Here is a 19074-nt window from a genome sequence, read left to right as displayed (position 1 = left end):
CTATTCACAAACTCGAGCGTTTATGAATATGTACCACGTGCTATGATAACACTTTCAGCAAATGTTCAATAGTATTCGATGATTTAATCGAGTCTTGCACCTTTGGTTTGTATAACAACTCAATATTTAACTGAGGGTGAAGTTCCACATATTTTATTTTGAAAGCAGACTCTTCTTCTTCTTCTCTTCTGGTTGACTTCACGCACCTGCAGCTGGAGTCCTCGCATTTGCAGCAAAGCATGCTGGGAATTGTAGTGGTCATTTTCTGGTCACATTCCAGATGAAATGCTGTTATTCAGGGCACAGGCCAGGTCGGATCAACGTGTGATGCAACTATTTTATCGTGGTTGCAGGAACAGGTGATTATGTGAGCTGTGCATTGATGCAACATTAACAGTGTCACTGATATGTGGTTTTATTGTTATACACATTGCTACAATAACCCATTTAATCAGCTAACACTGCTGTTTTAAAATGACACAAGGCCACACACAGGAGAAAGAAATCACATTTATAATGAGCTGTGCTATCAATGCAATGTATTAACACCCAGTAGCATAATGTATTTATCAATTATATGTTTAGAAACATTTGAACAGAATACATAGTTTTAGCAAAGCTGTCATACATTAGAGGAAACCAGGTCATTTGACTCTGGAACATTTAGATCGAAGCAGGTTTTGGACCTCTTTTTGGGCAGCTTTCCTTGCCTGGCATCAGACTTGAGATAACGCTCCTTGTTGTGGATGACCTGAATGTACTGGTCAGTGCTGCTGTTCTGCTGGTCACTGCTCGAGGCCAGGGAGGCTGAGTCAGACTCAGTCAGAGGGGTCTCCAGTTTTGGTCTCGTCTTGGGCTTCACATAAGACTCCATGTGCCTGACCCTGGCCGGGGACTGATAGTGTCTGCCTGGTGAATGGATATGACGCCTGGTTCGCACAAGAAGAGGGTCTGCTTTGGCCTGGAACCGGGAATGTGACTCCAATTCTTCCCAGTCCATTTCTCCTTCACCATCCTCTTCTTCATCCTCTTCTGGTGCTCCATGTCTTCCTCGAGCAGTGCGGCCATCTTTAGTCATGGGCACGTGGCTCTCCACGCGCTCACCGATGTAAAAGTGTGCTGGCTGGTGGAGGTCCGAGAGGGAACGGGGCCGATGAGCCTTCCCCATGGACATCCTTCTCCTGCCCTTTCCCTCTTCCTCCTCTTCTTCCTCTTCACTCAGATGCTGCTGTGAAGGGTGGGACCGGTGAGGATGCGGTTGGTGGTGAGTTGTGCGGGGTGTGTAGCGTTTGATGTTGCGTGGGTACAGCTCCAGGATCTCTGCAGACTCCTCCATGAGGTAATGCCGTGGGATCCGTGTAGCTGAGCGCAGCAGCTTCTTCCTGGGCTCGTGCTCGTTGACGATCACATAGCGGGTGGTATGACCACGTCGTCCTCCATAACTCTGTGCAGTGATGATCCCTGCAGCTTCAACAGGATGTAAGGAGCGTATGGTCTTCCTGCACAGGGGGTCAGAGTGGATGTTGTCAGAATAGCGAGCTGGGTGATTGTATGCCATGTGGTGGTAGGACTTGGACCTGCAGGTACCACTAGGGCCACCAAGAAATGGTGGAGGCCTGTTATGAAAGACAACACATAAGAATCAGCTTATTTTATCATTATGTAACATCATTGTTAGCATGTTATCATTGCATAAAGCTGTTTAAAAGCATGATGTGAAATGTCTGCACTGCATTGCCGCATAACATTTTTTTCTTTTGACAAAATTAAAAAGGGAATGGTGTTTACTGTCATGGATATTGGAACAAGTCTCAATGACTGTTACATTCTGAAATGAATGCAACCAATGACTGCATGGAAAAATGAAACAAAAAATGATGTATGGTTTGTTCAGCCATGATGTAATGTCTTTTCAAATTTGTACAAAAATGGTCTTAAACAAGAAAAAGTACTGGTATTATGATCCTTTCAAGCCAATATTCAGCACGTTTAAAATCAACATTTTCATGCCAAAAGAGTTCCCATAACTTACAAGTACTCAGTGCTTCTTGTCAGGATGGGAAAGAAACTGAGATAGCATTTAGAAAATTCCCCACTGAAACTCAGGTTAATGATAAAGGAAGTACAAATTAGGGCTGAACAATTATTCTTTTTTATATCAAAAAGTACACTCTCAAATTGCAGGCGCCACAAACTAATTAAAACTTGGATTAATAAGCTGTGGGAGTTAATGTTTTGGTTTAGGGGGCCATAGTTAGAGCTGTGAGCAGATGTAGTCAGCTAAAGGTCAATACTGTTGATACAAATTCACTGTTGGCATATGTATTATTCACACTTGGACAAACATGGTTAACTCAACAAGAAAAACGTAACAGTGACCTACAGTATACAGTATATACATACATGTAATATATGTACATACACATTTAATATCAGACACTGTAAAACTTTTATCCAAGTACTATTTATACGGATGACATTTATTTCTGCAAAAATAATAGTTCATCATCATCATTTTTACTTGTATGTATGTAATTTCTATAATATATGTATGACTTGTTGGTACTTTTTACAATACCGCTTTTAAGTGTTACATTTGGACAGTTGTTGTGGCCTGTCGGTGGTGTTTTTTGTGCTTGTGTGTATTTCAGAGGTGCTGTGGAGTTGCTGGGCATGTTTTCCCATATGGCCGGAGCTGATACCTGTCACACACCTGCAGCGCATTGATGCAATCAGCGCCAGGTTACTCCCCTCACTCCCCCCAAACACTCGTTCTCTAGAAGCTTCCTGAGACTTTTGTTTTTCTCTCAACTCCTCCAGTGATCAGTCAACAGACAAACATTGGAAAATCATTTATCCACAATCATAATAATGTTTTTAAGGAAAAGAGATACTTTTATTCTGCACCTTTCTGTAGATGTATTATTTTTAAAAGAGGAAGAGAGGAAGTTATATCCTGGACCATGCAAATACAAATATTCCTGGCAGCTACAAAGCCCTCCCACATCCTCACTTTGGCCTATCAGATCATATTTCTCTACCTACTTTCTCTCAGTTGATATAGAGGCTCAAACCATCAGTTAAAACACAATAAAGTGTGGACAGATGAAGCTACAGCAGCCCTACAGGACTGTTTTGAGTGCACAGACTGGCAACTGTTCAGAGATGCTGCGGCAAAGTTATTGACGAGGATGACTATCTTAACTTCTTTGCTGTTAAAATTAAGACATCAAGCCAGGACGAGATCATCCTGCTGGCCACTAACACTTTTGACTGATTGGAGAGTCCTTGAAGATACTGTTGTTTGAGATTTGCACTGTGGTGCATTTCCCATAAAGAGCCGCAGAAAGACACCAACAACATAAAGAGCTGCCTTCAAGTATTGAATGAGTGTGGGGATAACATTCCCAGATTTGTCTCTCATTACTTGTATGAACTGCTGCCAGTGGCAGACGCAATGTCCGCTGCAACAACGAAGAGCCCTGGTGGAGTAACATCCTTGCCATGCTCTCCAAAGTGGAGTCGTGTTGTAAAAAAGACGTCTGGTGCATGTTCAGGGGAACACTGCTGTCCAGTCCGGGTTGCGCAAAATCAGACAACTTTGTAGCTATTGTTGGCACCGGTCAAGAAAGAGAAAATTGACACTGCACACAGAAGGTTTGGCTCATTTAAAGTGTTATCTGTATCGAGTGCAATGACGTGGGCAAAATGTACTATCCGGACCTCTGGCCCGAAGGCGCTATTATGAACCACGCAGGGCTGGAGTTACAGAGTCTAAATCTGCACTTGCTATGGGGGGAATGAGTGTGCCTGTTGCTGCTATAGACACTCACTAATTTGTGCCCAGTAGCTGTGCTGGGTTGCTTGTATCCATGGTGCCTCCAGCTGATCAATGAGAAGAGAGCAAAATCTGTGTGCACGGTTTGTGAATCCATTCCCACAGATTTCCACATCTATTTTTTTTCTACCATGTGACCCTAGGGCTCCGTAGAAAACAGATTTCTACAAAGTAATGTCAATTCATTAAAAATATATCATGTAAAATAAGTGATTGCATATGTATTCACCCCCTTTAAGTCAGTATTGAGTAGGTGCACCTTTGACCTCAATCACAGCACTGAGTCTGTGTGAATAGGTCTCAATCAGACACTGCAATTTTACTCTATTCTTCTTTGCAAAACTGCTCAAGCTCTGTCAGCTTGCACAGGGATCTGGCGTGAACAGCCCTTTTCAAGTCCAGCCACAAATTCTGTATTGGATTGAGGTCTGGGCTTTGACTCAGTCAGTCCAGAACATTCACCCTGTTGTCTTTAAACCATACAGCTTTCACTGTATGCTTCGGGTCATTGTCAGACTGAATCAGGTTGTCCTCCAGGATTTCATTATATTTTGCTGCATTAATTTTGCCCTCTACCTTAACATGGCCTGCTCTAGGCAGATTTACACATGTGCCATATTCCTTCCATTTCTTAATGATGGATTTAACTGGGGATGTTCAGTGACTTGGACATGTGTTTTTGTATCCATCCCCTGATTCATACTTTTCAATAACCTTTTCATGGAGTTGCTGTGAGTGTTCTTTTATCTTCATGGTGTAAATGCAGCCAGGAATACTGTTTAACCAGTAACCTGACCTAGACCTAGGTCCTAGACTACTTTCACCAACTGGCTGGACCTCTCTTGAATTAGGTCAGTTAATTTAAAGGGGGTGAATAATTATTCAATCACTTAGTTTTTTACATTATATAAATTTAATTAATTGACATTACTTTGTAGACATTTTGTATATTGACTACGATTCCATTTATAAAAGCATTAAAAGGGGAAAACATCCAAGGGGGCACTGTATGTTCTGTGTGTGGTGTTAAACATGACATTAAATACAGTGCCAGTAAGAGTGTTGTGTTAATCTGTGGACTCAAACAGGACAAATGTCAAATATTCCATGACTTCAGATTGTCTGATAATAGTCTTGAGGTTTCTATGAGGTTAAATATCTTGGACATTTTATTACAGAACAAATGACAGATGATGATGACATTTATAGGCAATGTCGCAAGATGTATGCACAAGCAAACCTAATTTCACACAAGTTTAGTGTGTGTACAGATGGAATGAAATGTCTCTGTTCAGGGCATACTGTACACTTGTGGTCAAACTACAGAAAAGCAAGCATACAGAGACTTCAATTAGCTTATAATGATGCCTTGAGAATATTAACTAAGAGACCTAGATGGAATACTGTAAGTGAAATGTTTGTTGCTGCAGGAATCAGTACTTTGCAAGTTGTTTTAAGAAATGTTATGTATACATTTATTTGCCGCCTAAATGAGTCTGAAAATGAAATCAGCCTGGTTTTATCAAAACACAAGGTTAAGCACTACACTCTACTAATTCCAGTTTTGGAGAAATTGGTACTGCTATCTCTTTGTAAGTCACTAATTTATATTGTTTTTAAATTCTGATGTTATTCTATGGAATGTTTTGTCTTCTATCTAGACTATGAGTCTGCAATAAAGTTTGGAATTGAATTCAATTGAAAGATTGAAATCCTCAACAAAGAGTCCGCTGTGAAGTCTGATCTAGATAATATACTTGGCCATGTACTAAAAACATGTGATGATCAGCTAGTTGATGTTATTACCACCATTACCATGTTATCTCTCTCTCACAGGAGACCGTTCCCTCCCACTTCAAGACAGCATCATTGTTCCTGTACCTAAAAAGTCTGCTGTTTCTAGTCTTAATGACTACGCTGTAGCTCTCATCGCCATCCTGTGGTGGTGCTTCGAGAAACTGGTTCTCCAGTACTACAAAGACAACATCCCTGCCAGCCTGGACCCTCACCAGTATGCTTTCAGAACCAACTGATCCACAGAGGATGTCATATCTAGTGCCCTTGACTCAGCCTTCACACACCTGGAGAATAAGAACAGCTACATCAGGATGCTGTTTGTTGACTTCAGGTCAGCATTCAACACAATCTCACCATGAAGCTGATTGGAAAACTTAACACTCTGGGCTTCAGTAAAACACTCCGCAACTGGATATTGGACTTCCTCACAAGCAGATCACAGAGGGTTCTGATTGGCAGTCACACCTCCTCTACGTTAGTGTTCATCACTGGAGCCCACCAGCTGTGTGCTCAGCCCCCTCCTGTTCACACTGCACACCCATGACTGCACTACCAGACATCAGGAGAACTCTACTGTGAAGTATGATGATGACACCACCATCATCGGCAACATTATAAACAATGATGAGTTCATATCAGGAGGAAATCAACAATCTTGCAGAGTGGTGCACAGAGAACAATTTCCTGCTCAACGTCAGCAAAACCAAAGAGCTGATTGTTGATTTTATAAAGAAGGAGGCAAAGACACACACTCCTGTCTACATCAGTGGAGCTGAGGTGGAGCAGATGAACAGTTTCAGGTTCCTTGGAATTACCATCACTGAGAACCTATCTTGGTCATCACACATCATCAACCTGGTAAAAAAAAAACGACGCAGAAAAGGCTTCCTATGGAAACTTGGCTAAATTCCAGAGCAAAATCCTGGTCAACTTTTACAGAGGAGCAACAGAAAGCATCCTGACTGGAAACATCACAAACTGGCATGGTTCATCACAGCTCAGGACAGGAAGGCTCTACAGCGGGTGATTCAAACCACTAGAACATCACTGGCACCATCTACAGAGCATCAGTGACATCAGTGAAGTGAGATGTCTGCACAGAGCCCAAAGATACTAAAAGACAACACCCACCCAGCCACAGTCTGTTCACCCTGCTGCCATCTGACAACAGGTACAGAAGTATCTGCTGCTGTACCACCACACTACAGAGCAGCTTCACTCCCCAGGCTATACTCATTTTCTAAAATAGATGTAGCACAACAACATATTAAAACAATTTAAATCCTTGTTTTAAAAAATGATAATAAAGTTACATTGGAACCTATATACTGTTAGTTTACTACTTATGTAATACTAGTCCAGTTTTTAGTTTATGAAAGTATACTTTAAGTATTCAGTAGGTGTAAGAGTAGTAAACTTTGAGTATACAACAAACTGGCAGCTAGAAGTGGAACAGTAGAAAGCTTTGTATTTAATTTACGATCCATTTTAAAAAACAAATGTGTAGAAAAAATGGATGTATATGTGAGTACAAATCTTTGTTGTTGAATAATGTTTAGACCATGAATACTGGCCTGGAGGTACACTACTGGAAAATTGTAACTATTATAATTACAATTGCAATATTGGTCAGAAAAATTACACTTGGATCCTGTGTTCAATCGTTCAACTCTAACTAAAAACATGCATACCTGACTAATAAAAATTTATAATAGGACATTCCCATGGGCTGTATGGGCAAAAAGAGGTCACCTGTTGTCTAAAGTCAACCTGATTGTCTAAACCAATATATCAGTGTGTGAGACCTGTTAGGTACGTGCTCCAGCCTGTGTTTGGGCAGAATGGTCACTGTCGGGCTCCTGACAGATCCAGCAACACTTCCTCTGTTCAGGTCTGCCCTAGACGCTGATTGGGTGATGGTGCGGATGCTGTTTCCACGGCGAATAGGAGACTGAAAGTTTGTGACGCTGCCGTTCCGTCGGGGTGATGGAGTGTGAATGGAGGCCTCCTGGCTTGTGATGTCACTCTCCTGCTGATCAGGCTTTTTGTCCGCTGCAGCCTCTGGAGCCTGCAGTCTAGCTAAGGTTGGATTAAAAATCACTGGGTGAGGGTCATGACACTACCAGAAATAAAGGAACACACAGGAGAGCTGAAAAAACAGCAGAGATACCTGCAGCCATCTGAAAGACTTTCTTCTTGTCATCAGTCCGCTCCTAAAGAGATTTAAAGAAAAACCCACTTTAGACACACTTAGTCCATTGGATATCATTGACTCTAATTTTTTAGTTTAGGACAGCATCTAAGGGTTATTTCCAATCAGTATTTTCAGAAATAATCTAAAATGCATATTTTGTTATTAAAATGGCTGCCAATTAATGTTCTGTCAATCAACTACTTAAAAATAGATTCATTTTGAAAACAATGTTGCAATTAGATAGTTTTTCTATCAAAGGGCACTAGTTCTGAATTGTTGTGTTTATATAAACATAATTCTAATAATAGCGTATTAATAAAACTGACTTGATTTGACTTGACAAGTTAATTTTTTAAATGTAAAATGTTCACACTCAAATTTAGGGCACATTTAACAATGACCCAATTCAATTTTCTCTTTCTACATATATATGTATATGTACGTATGACAATCATGTATACATATTTTAAATCAGTCCTACACAGTATACATAAAATAAATACAAAATAAATATTGCTTGATCCATTCTGATAATGGTGAGAGACTCACAGTCTGGAGCTGCATCCTCAGCTGGTTGTTGGTGAATTTGAGTGATCTGGCAATGGCCTGGAGATAATATATCAGCATGCTGAAACACACAGGGGCAAAAGTCAAGATGGCTTGTTGATATGTAGATATGGTTGTGTGTGTGTGTGTGTGTGTGTGTGTGTGTGTGTGTAGTCTTACAACAGCAGCAGCAGTGCTGGCAGCACTACCACAGGGCTGGTAACATAACTCATCACTTTGCTGAACCACAGTGGGAAGTCGCTGGCCACTGTCTCAGAGATGATGTCATAAATCTTCTCTTGGCCACTGAAATACAAATGTTAACATTTACAAACAAAATAAACACAACCACACCTTAGGTGCAGGCAACAGACCCTCCGAATATGGTGACTGCCAACAACCAAAGACGTTAGCTTTTGTTTCCTGGGCATCCCTATCATCTGCAGCCAAATCAGACACATTTAAACTGCATTCACATCCAAGCTGAGGGACAACTAAAGGCAGGCATGTTGTGACTGAGGTGAGAGACACCCTCTCCAAATTGTGCTCCAGCTCTCATGAAAATGATATTCTCTGTGTAAAATTTCATTTTGCTTGCATTCTACATTTCCTACACTGTCCATTGCTCGCCCTACTTTTAACTTTTACTTTTAATCCCTGTTCAGCTGCCTCATGTTTCACCTCCTTTCTCCTGTTGAAATGTTGTCAGTTGTTTCAAGGTTTAAAGTAAGAGTTTGAGTCCTTTCCTGTTACACTACAGAAAAACAACTACAACAAAACAAACTATTTTATATGGTGGAGCGAGAAGAATGAATTGACGAGTCTCAGTCTGAGAAGTGAAGCTCCTCTGTAGTCTGGTGGTACAGCAGCAGATACTTCTGTATCTGTTGTCAGATGGCAGCAGGGTGAACAGACTGTGGCTGGGTGGGTGTTGTCTTTTAGTATGTTTCCAGTCAGGATGCCTTTCTCTTTACTTGGCTCCAGAATTTAACCTTAAAGGAAGTAGAGCCTTTTCTTTGATTTTTGATTTTTTTTTTCACCAGGGTGGTGATGTGTGATGACCAAGATATGTTCTCAGTGATGGTAATTCCCAGAAAACCTGTAACTGTTCACCTGCTCCACCTCAGCCGCACTGATGTAGACTGGGGTGTGTGTCTTTGCCTCCTTCTTTATAAAATCAACAATCAGTTCTTTGGTTTTGCTGATGTTGAGCAGTAGATTGTTCTCTGTCTACCACACTGATATGAACTCTCATCATTGTTTATAATGTGGCCGGTAATGGTGGTGTCATCCTCATACTTCACAATAGAGTTCTCCTGATGTCTGGGAGTGCAGTCATGGGTGTACAGTGTGAACAGGAGGGGGCTGAGCACACGGCCCTGGGGGGCTCCAGTGATGAACACTAGCGTAGAGGAGGTGAGCCAATCGGAACTCTCTGAGGTCCGCTTGTGAGGAAGTCCAATACCCTGTTTCAGAGTGTCCTACTCAGGCCCAGAGTGTTTAGTTTTCCAATTAGCTTCATGGTTGAGATTGTGTTGAATGCTGAGCTGAAGTCAACAATGGCTAAAGGTTTCGAGCTAACACTGCCATGTTGATCAATGTGCAGTATCCAAATAAAAAAAAGTACGAAAAATTAAATAAAGTGAAAATGATGACTGTTATATACAGTAAGTGGCTTACATGAGATAATGAGCATTTGAATATATCTATATCTATACCCTCTGTCCCCTACAGAGTTAAGTCTGGCAGCTGTTAGCATGACCCCAAGCAGTGGGTGAACTCTTCATCTAAATCTACCTTATAAACATACAAACACTTAGATAAACCAACAAAGTAATCAGCATGATGTCAAAAAGTTACTTCAGTAAGGATAAAACTTAAATCTGGCAACCGCACTAGGACAGGACCTTTGAGATGTTGTGTACTGCCTTAAGTCTGTGCAAAACTAGGCTCAAAAAACTTCTTTGGAAGTGATGTATTAAGGGGACTGGTAGAAAGAGTGTGTTTATATTACACATGGCTTTGCCCACCTTTGGTGGGTTAGTCACACCTGCCCTCCTGAGATTTTATATAATGTACTCTGTATCCTGAACAAATGTGAAATAGACACAACTTGAGAAGTGGGTGTGTATTTCTGAAATATGTTTGTTCAGCTTCTTTTGTCATCATAGTAAATATATATGTATTCGACAGAGTTGGCATTGATATCGCTCTGATCATGGTGCTCAACAAACATCTTTCGATACTATTAGTATTATTACTCTGATACTGTACCTGAATGGTCCACAGTGCTGTGACGGTCTGTACCTCACTATGGCAAAGATGGTGGGCAGCATACACAGAAAGAGCATGAAAAGCAGCATAGCCAAGTAGAAATTGTTTGATCTAAAAAAGGCAACGCAAAGACAACACGGATGTGTTAAAATGAACAATCTTCACATTTCTGCTGTTTTCACAAATTTACTCATCAATTCAGCAAAATGCAGCAGAAATTCAAGTCCATGTGGAAGATGTTGTTTACAGAAGGATATCTGCCTTCATCTACTTCAGATAAGCTGTCTTCTATCTTGTGATGAAAGGTTTAAAACATGTCTAACAGCAGAACCTGGAAATCCAGTGTGCCAAGGACATAAGTTACTTGGTTATTCACACTGCTGAAGGCCCATTTAGAGCCATTGAATTATTCCAGTGAAATAGGTTTGATGGTTAACAAAGAGAGAGTGATTAAGTTCAGGTTAAAAAGGAACAAAACAACCCTACTGAATAGTTTTTTTATAGACACTGTTTCTCAAAGCTACTGCATTCTCTCCATTAGGTGGAGACCCAATAAGGTATTGTTCCTAATAACATCCTGATGAAAGACCGATGAAACATTTGTACTGAGCACAGCTGACATCATACGTATGTACCTAACCTCAGCTTTGCATGACTTTTACAAATGCAGCAAAAATGCAAAAGAAACAGTTTGGACAGTGTTTTTTTGTTTTGTTTTGTTTTGTTTTTCGACCTCTATGGGCAGAACATTATGTATTAACCAGTATTAACTGAAGTGAAGTACAGCTGACAAGTGCAGCTTGAGCAGACACAAATCAACCACTTTTAAACCCAATGCATCTGTGCTCACTGCAACTGTACAGCTCAAAGCTCTGCTAGTGACCACAGCACTGTCAAGAGAACAGCAGCTGAAGCAAGGATAGAGACTGCACGCTGCACTGGTATTTGAGCATTGAACTACTTTTACAAAACTATTATTTTATTCGATGAAAAATTAAAATCTGTAAAATCTTATATCATGGCATGACATTTCAGCAACGGTGCAAAATTCTTAGACAAAGTCTAATGGATAGGAGACAGAACTGCACTCATTAATATTTGCATCTCAATAATGGATCAAGTGGCTTTGTTAGATGTAGGGTCAGTGGTCGTCATGAACATACTGATTTATGACAAATTTCTGAACTTTAGACAGAGCCAGGTTAGGTGTTTCACCCTCCGTCCAACTTTTATGCTAAGCTATGCTCACCACATCCTGTTTAACACCCAAATGTTAAACATTTTGAGAATGACACATTTTCACTGTACATGTTAAACATTTTCTGAATTAGCAGCCGAGTACACAAAGTGGTGTTGCTACAAATCCTACGGTGTGCCTGGGGGCACGCTCTCAAACCACTGAAAAGGAGTTGCACTTCTTTTTCTATTAATCAAATATATGACTGCTGGTTGAGTATGCAGCCCCACTCCACAAGCGCACCAAAAACACCCCTTTCCGATGCCTTTTTGAAGCAGTTGTATGTATGTAGAGATGTGTTTCTGCGTAATCAGGGCCTTGGCTTCCATTTTTAAATCTTGTCCACACAATCTCCATAAATAGCCCCACTGCTGTAGTTATTCACTCAAAATTAATTTACACTGTTAGATTATATCACATTGGGTGTGGTGCTCCTGTTTTTTTTTTTCTTTACAATATATAGCTCTGACCATACATTACCACTTGTGAAAGTCAACCTGCAAACACTGCCATTTTAGGTGGTGCAGCTTATTTAAGGGCCAGGAACACTAAACCCCTTCAATGATGCTTGAACAAAATCCATGTTATCACCAACAGAGTTATTGTCAGCGTTGCACATATTCAAGTGTCTCAGCACTCTGTACAGTAATTATGAGTAGGAGGCATAAACATGTCTTCCTTACAATCAGCAACGTGTCAGTATCAATCCCTCTGAGTCCTGCATTTAATGGCTCACGTGAAATCTTCTCTCAACTGTATAGTGAACTGCCTCTGTGTGTGTGTGTGTGTGTGTGTGTGTGTGTGTGTGTGTGTGTGTGTGTGTGTGTGTGTGTATGTTTCCACTACATCTGGGAGTGACTGATAAGGACTGAGAGCAGCACTGACAGCCTCGTTACATAAATCAGAGTGGGCTGAGCGCCTTGGGCCTGTCTATATATGTGTATGTATAGGAAGATGCATGTAATGTACTGCAGGACTACACACTGATTTGTCTTCATCTTAGCAGAGCTGGAAAATGAAAAGGGATGAGAAAAATAACCTGTAAAGCACTGTTGATAATGTGTAATCAGTGCAGTGTGCTGATGCAGTTTCATCATTATCAAAAAGAGAATCACATGCACACACCGTGCACAGCTCAGTGATGAGGATGGAGTATGTGACGCAAGGGCAAATCTAGACATAAAATCATGTGTCCTTTTGTGTGTGTGTGTGTGTGTGTGTGTGTGTGTGTGTGTGTGTGTAAAAAACAATTATACTTCTGTTCACTATGACAGAGAATGAAAACAAACATCAAATTTGTTCAAGGTTATTCTTAAAATATAACAACTCCAACAAAAAAAACTTGGATTAGTAGTTAGAGTAATTTCAGTTGTGTGTGTGTGTGTGTGTGTGTGTGTGTGTGTGTGTGTGTGTGTCAGACCTGGAGGCTCGGAACACCTGCTGATGGGGAACATTACAGGTGAGGACGGCCCAGCTCCTCAGATACATCAAACCAATCAGCTTCAACACGTTGAAAGCAGGAAGACAGGGGGAGAAAAATGCCCCCATCCTGGAAGAGAGACAGAGAAAAGTCAGCCACACACACACACACACACACACACACACACACACACAGCCACTGAGGTCACAGCCCATATAAAAGACATTACAGCCAGTGGCTCATGGTCTCACTTCATTATGTTCATCGCTGCAAGGCGACATTTCTGGAATGAGTTGAGGAAATACAGTCAGGACTGCCACGGAGGTGTAATGGAGACATTATAGAGGGCCGTACTCCTTTAAACAGGGTCATAGAGACTGGTCAGCACCGGCCAGACTATTAACTCTGAATTAGATCCTCTGTTACACACAAAGCGGCACGGTCAAGGTGATACAGTGGGATTAGAAAGATATCCTCAATGTTTCATTTCTGTCAGTTATTTTAGAGAAATACTCACCAGATCATTCCTTGGTTATAAATCAGATGCAGGACATTCTCTGCTATCTTAAATTCTCCATATTCAGGCTGAGAAGAGACAGAAAATTCAATTCATGGAGTGTTTTGTAGTTAGTTTTCTCTCTAAATGCTAAATGAAGGTGTCTTGTGCCAATATTTTGACACTGCCCCTCCTCCTCCTTTCAGTCTCTCATCATAAAAATGAAAGTGCTGATTAAGACAGGCATTAAATCCACCCCCCAACTCTGCCACGTCGTCTGCCGCCACCCCAACCACTGCCATTTTGTGACACCGACCTTGTTGACAACAGAGACAACAGAAAGAGAAAACAAGTTTCTCCCGCCCCTGCTGGTAAATAAAAAAAATAAATATCTATCCACAATCACATGTGAGGCCCAATCCTTGATTCTTTTCCTCTAAACAATCATGTTTGACAAAGTCTTGAACCTCACCCCATCCTTGCTCGTGAACGGTTGAGCCTTTCAATCATGATACTCTGTTACCAATGAACCTGTTTACCTGTGGACTGTTCCAAACAGGTGTTTTTAGAGCGTTTCACTGTCTTTAGCTGCTCCTGTCACAACTCATTTGAAACGTGTTGCTGCCGTCAAATTCACAATAAGGAGATATTTACAGTGAAGTTGATGGGGTCAAACATTACATATATTGTGAGAGGTGTCAAGTGAAAACCACTTCTCTCCAAAATTTCTCTCTATAACTGTTTTATCGGTGCAGAGTTAGATGAGATCAAGATCCCTCTCATATTTATCCGTCAGACTACAGTCAGAAACTGATGAGCTTAGCACAGACTGGAAGCAAGTCTAGCCCTGTCCAGAGGTAACAAATTCTGCCTACCAGCACCTCTAAAGCTCACTTATCATGTCTCATTTCATGACAAAAACCATTGTGTGAAAACATCACGTGATGGACTATTTCTGAGCCATGAGCAGTAACAGTAACAGCTCAAAGCAACTGTTTTCACAACACAAAAACTCAGCTTGTGTTCAACTTACAAACTTGCTCTCTAAATCCCAGCAGCAACAATCACTCAGGTAGCGAACCACCAAACCTCTGATGAAGTCAATGAGCAGGATGCTGGCCACCGTGAAGATCATGTCAATGATGGACAGCTTCAGCATCTCCTGGAGACACACATACACAGTTCATTCAATTACTCAGCACTCACACCAGGCTAAAACCTGCTCGCCAGTGCCTCAGTGATGTCTCGAGCTGCGTGTGTCAGCACTCAGCACATCAGGGACTTGCATGGAGAGAAGGCATTGCCAGTATAATGTACATGCCCCTTAAATGCCATATAGCCACTGAAACACCATTTTGACCATAAGGAGACACATTCAGATCACAAGTATTCTACTGTATATACTATATACCATACACATCTGTTTTTATTAAGGCAGCACAGCCCAAACTTAAATCTGACGTTTTCATTTCTAAACTGAGCGACTTTCAGATATTTTGAATCTCACAAATGTAATCTCTGTCTGAACAATCATTATTAGTTGTGTGACTTTTTCCACATTTTATACTGGACCTACTTTGAAAGCTACAAGAAATATGCCATTAGACTATGAAGTGTACAGCAGACAGAAGAGAGGACCTGTCCAACGTAGGTCTCCCAGCACTGGTCCTGCTGAGAGCGGGTGTTCTTCTCAAACAGGGCTGTCTGGTTGGAGATGCTCACTGAGCCGCTCCGAGTAATGTTCAGCACCGTGGGGATGGTCGCTATGGTGGTGTTGCGATGCTCAGAGACAGAGATGTCAGAAACCAGGGTGGAGAGGCTGTCTACCTCCGGCTGAGAGATGGTGGCCAGGAAGGAGCTGGAGTCAGACCAGTTCCCTGGATTCACTGGGACCTGGAAGACAAAGAGACGGCTCCATCAATCACTGCTATGCTACTCTCATATGGGCAGCTAATAATTAATCACTACACTTTATGCTAAGCTAAGCTAACATGATTAACATGACACCAGCTCTGTATTGAACCATGCAGACATGAGATTGATATTTATTCACTCATTCACTCATAAATACACTGGGATGGTGCTCTCATTTACAATACAGCTCTAATATATTCATCAATAGACAGCAGGAAACACAAACAGGAGGCTGAGATAGAAACATTTGGCAAAATACTGAAAATCACTTCTGTGATAGTTCCCACTACAATAGGTGTCTCCAGGAACACATTTTACCATGATGACGCACACACAAACAGACTCACAAGGTGAAAACACAACTTTCGCGCCTGGTAAAAATACAAAAAAGACAATATTCATAAAACAGAAAGACCTTAGAAATGAACAAAGCATTCAAAATTCAAAACAGATACATCAACTAAAACATTACAGCTGGAACTGAAATAAGATAAGAATATAAAATTTGAATTGCCCTGGGTTAATTTTTAAAAGCTCAGTAAAAGCAGCCGGCACCTGCACCGTATTCTAATCAGTTGAGCGTGTTCGATAAGGGCCCTCGGACAGCAACGAAATGGTGTAAGCGAGTAAAAAGACAGTGAGGGCTTTAAAAACAAATGCAACACACTGTCTGTCCCACTTTACAAAGAGTAACACCAGGAACATTAACAGTAAGAGCAGAATGATAAACAACATTCTGACCTCACTTGTAAACGAGCATACTGTATTCTCAAAATGTTGAACTAGAAGTTTTTTACTTACAGCTGCTGATATTGTGCCATGCAGAAGAAATTCTTTACAAGATGTCCGATGATTATCACAAGTAACTGGGCCATTATTAGAGATGATGTGATGTTTTTCAAATGCCGTTTTTAAAGTGTGTGTGCGCTGGCACAAGTTTCAGATGTAGACATCTCAAAGCCTTTGTACATGAAGCTAAAACTGTCTGTGGCCAAACACCACAGAGAAAATGTAGGTGCAGGGGCCACGTCTCCAGATCTTAGGCATGCAGACTGAAAGTAGTATGTAGTAGTAATGATCTTATCATAACTGAAAAGTACGAGCTACAAAAATGAGGTCCAGGTGATGGAAAGAACTAAAATAAAAACCACATGCATGTTTCTGTACTCACAGCGGAGCTCATACTGTTGACCTTATCAAGGAGGGCAATAATGAGGCTGTAGAGATTCCCCAGGTATAAAACAAGCACCCTGCAATGACATTAATACATGGCCAACGTTAGTGTGCAGTAAGACCTCTGATGTATTGTATAGTGTGTAATTAGTGCTGCATTAGGCAGCAGTTGGAGTGATGGAGCACCTGGCCAGCTGGAAGCGTAGTGAGGTCCGTGGGTGGTACATCTCGAGCTGAGCCACCAGCTCGAAGGCAGACGGAGCAATCATGGTGATGAGAGAAACCACCACACTAACCTGGAAAGAGCAAGGACATGATCGTCACTGACATGAAGGGTCCTCCTTGAAAGAAAAAAGGTTGAAACTGAAGGAGATTTTCCCCGTCCCTCCTTTATCAGCACATTTAAACTCAACTGTTTTAGTTTTTGAGTGGAGATAGCAGAGTTTCAAAAGATAACAAATATGAGAATCAAAGACCTCCGGAGATTTGTCAGTCTGAATATTTCACTCTGTAGTTATCATATAGCTTCAATGTGTTGAAACCAGCAGAAACAGAATATGCAATATTGTCAGTAAAGGTGCTAATTGCAATGTCTCATTCCCAACTCGTCAAAACGGACTCTTTGGGATGGTGGCCGACCCGTCCTACAGTCTCAAAGTATCACTTTTTTTCAAGGGAAGGTCCAAGCTGTCTTTGCTCAATAAGCTCAATCGGCTGAAACAAAAGCCGCAAGCAGCAAGGAGCCCTTCAGGCTTGAACTCTTATTTTAATAAAACAATATGTAATAGAATGTAATTAAAATTGGCTCCCTGTTTCTTGGGTTTGGGTTTGATGTTGCATTCCGGACATATGGAACTCCTGATGTTACCTCCTGTGTCATTTTCCCTCCCTACTTTGTTTATATCTGCAGGGAGGCTGCACTGCTGAGGGTTCAGCTGTGTTTCTTGTAACAGAGACTTCATTTTGTTACAGTCAGACAAGTTTCAACTTTTGGTGTCGTGCACCTGAAACACTTACAGGTTGTAAGTTGCAAATTTCCACTCTAAGATTCTGACCTCAGACTTTAACTGGGACACAGCATCAGATTAGTTGGTTATTCATTTTGTAGGTGGCGCTCCTCATGTCATGTGTTGCCTCACACCTCCTGTCGTTGTTTCTGTCCTGCCATTCTTTGTGATTGCCCTGATTTGTTTCACCTGTCCCCGATTACCTTCCTGTGTATCTAGTTGATGTGTTTAGCCTCTCTGAGTAGTCAGTCAGTCTGTGTTTGCTGCCTGTGTTCCCTGCTTTTTTTTATATAATTAGTTCTTGGATTTCCTTGTGTGAAAAAAAATATTTTCATATGATATTTTGTGGCTATACTCTAACTTATATTGCCATATACAGTACAGACCAAAAGTTTGGACACACCTTCTCATTCAATGAGTTTCCTTTCTTTTCATGACTATTGACATTGTAGATTCACACTGAAGGCATCAAAACTATGAATTAACACATGTGGAAATATGTACTTAACAAAAAAGTGTAAAACAACTGAAAATACGCCTTATTTTCTAGTTTCTTCAAAGTAGCCACCTTTTGCTCTGATTACTGCTTTGCACACACTCTGCATTCTCTTGATGAGCCTCAAGAGGTAGTCACCTGAAATGGTTTTCACTTCAGGTGTGCCCTGTCAGGTTTAATAAGTGGGATTTCTTGCCTTATAAATGGGGTTGGGACCATCAGTTGTGTTGTGCAGAAGTCAGGTGGATACACAGCTGATAGTCCTACTGAATAGACTGTTAGAATCTGTATTATGGCAAGAAAAAAGCAGCTAAGTAAAGAAAAACGAGTGGCCATCATTACTTTAAGAAATGAAGGTCAGTCAGTCCGAAAAATTGGGAAAACTTTGAAAGTGTCCCCAAGTGCAGTCGCAAAAACCATCAAGCGCTACAAAGAAACTGGCTCACATGAGGACCGCCCCAGGAAAGGAAGACCAAGAGCCACCTCTGCTGCGGAGGATAAGTTCATCCGAGTCACCAGCCTCAGAAATCGCAGGTTAACAGCAGCTCAGATTAGAGACCAGGTCAATGCCACACAGAGTTCTAGCAGCAGACACATCTCTAGAACAACTGTTAAGAGGAGACTGCGTGAATCAGGCCTTCATGGTAGAATAGCTGCTAGGAAACCACTGCTAAGGACAGGC

At 41.2% G+C, this 19074-nt stretch overlaps 1 protein-coding gene across 1 annotated transcript in view; it reads right to left on the bottom strand.

Annotated features, from left to right (window-relative positions):
• Positions 1-418: 418 nt before the first annotated feature.
• Positions 419-19074, bottom strand: part of tmc3 (transmembrane channel like 3) — a gene marked incomplete at its 5' end in the record, with an annotated part of 38253 nt that continues 19597 nt past the window's right edge. Inside the window, 12 exons of the mRNA XM_084370735.1 lie at positions 419-1616; positions 7441-7714; positions 7806-7848; positions 8379-8457; positions 8556-8681; positions 10650-10760; positions 13307-13435; positions 13824-13891; positions 14836-14964; positions 15441-15695; positions 16888-16966; positions 17076-17185. Coding sequence (XP_084226861.1) covers positions 623-1616; positions 7441-7714; positions 7806-7848; positions 8379-8457; positions 8556-8681; positions 10650-10760; positions 13307-13435; positions 13824-13891; positions 14836-14964; positions 15441-15695; positions 16888-16966; positions 17076-17185 — 2397 coding nt within the window. The 3' untranslated portion in view covers positions 419-622. The remainder of the gene's footprint in view (positions 1617-7440; positions 7715-7805; positions 7849-8378; positions 8458-8555; positions 8682-10649; positions 10761-13306; positions 13436-13823; positions 13892-14835; positions 14965-15440; positions 15696-16887; positions 16967-17075; positions 17186-19074) is intronic.

The sequence above is a fragment of the Pagrus pagrus genome (assembly GCF_965226575.1).
Source record: "Pagrus pagrus genome assembly, chromosome: 1".
In the NCBI taxonomy this organism is placed as follows: domain Eukaryota; kingdom Metazoa; phylum Chordata; class Actinopteri; order Spariformes; family Sparidae; genus Pagrus; species Pagrus pagrus.
Note: the sequence above shows the minus strand (reverse complement) of the source record. Positions and strands in the feature narration are given on the sequence as shown.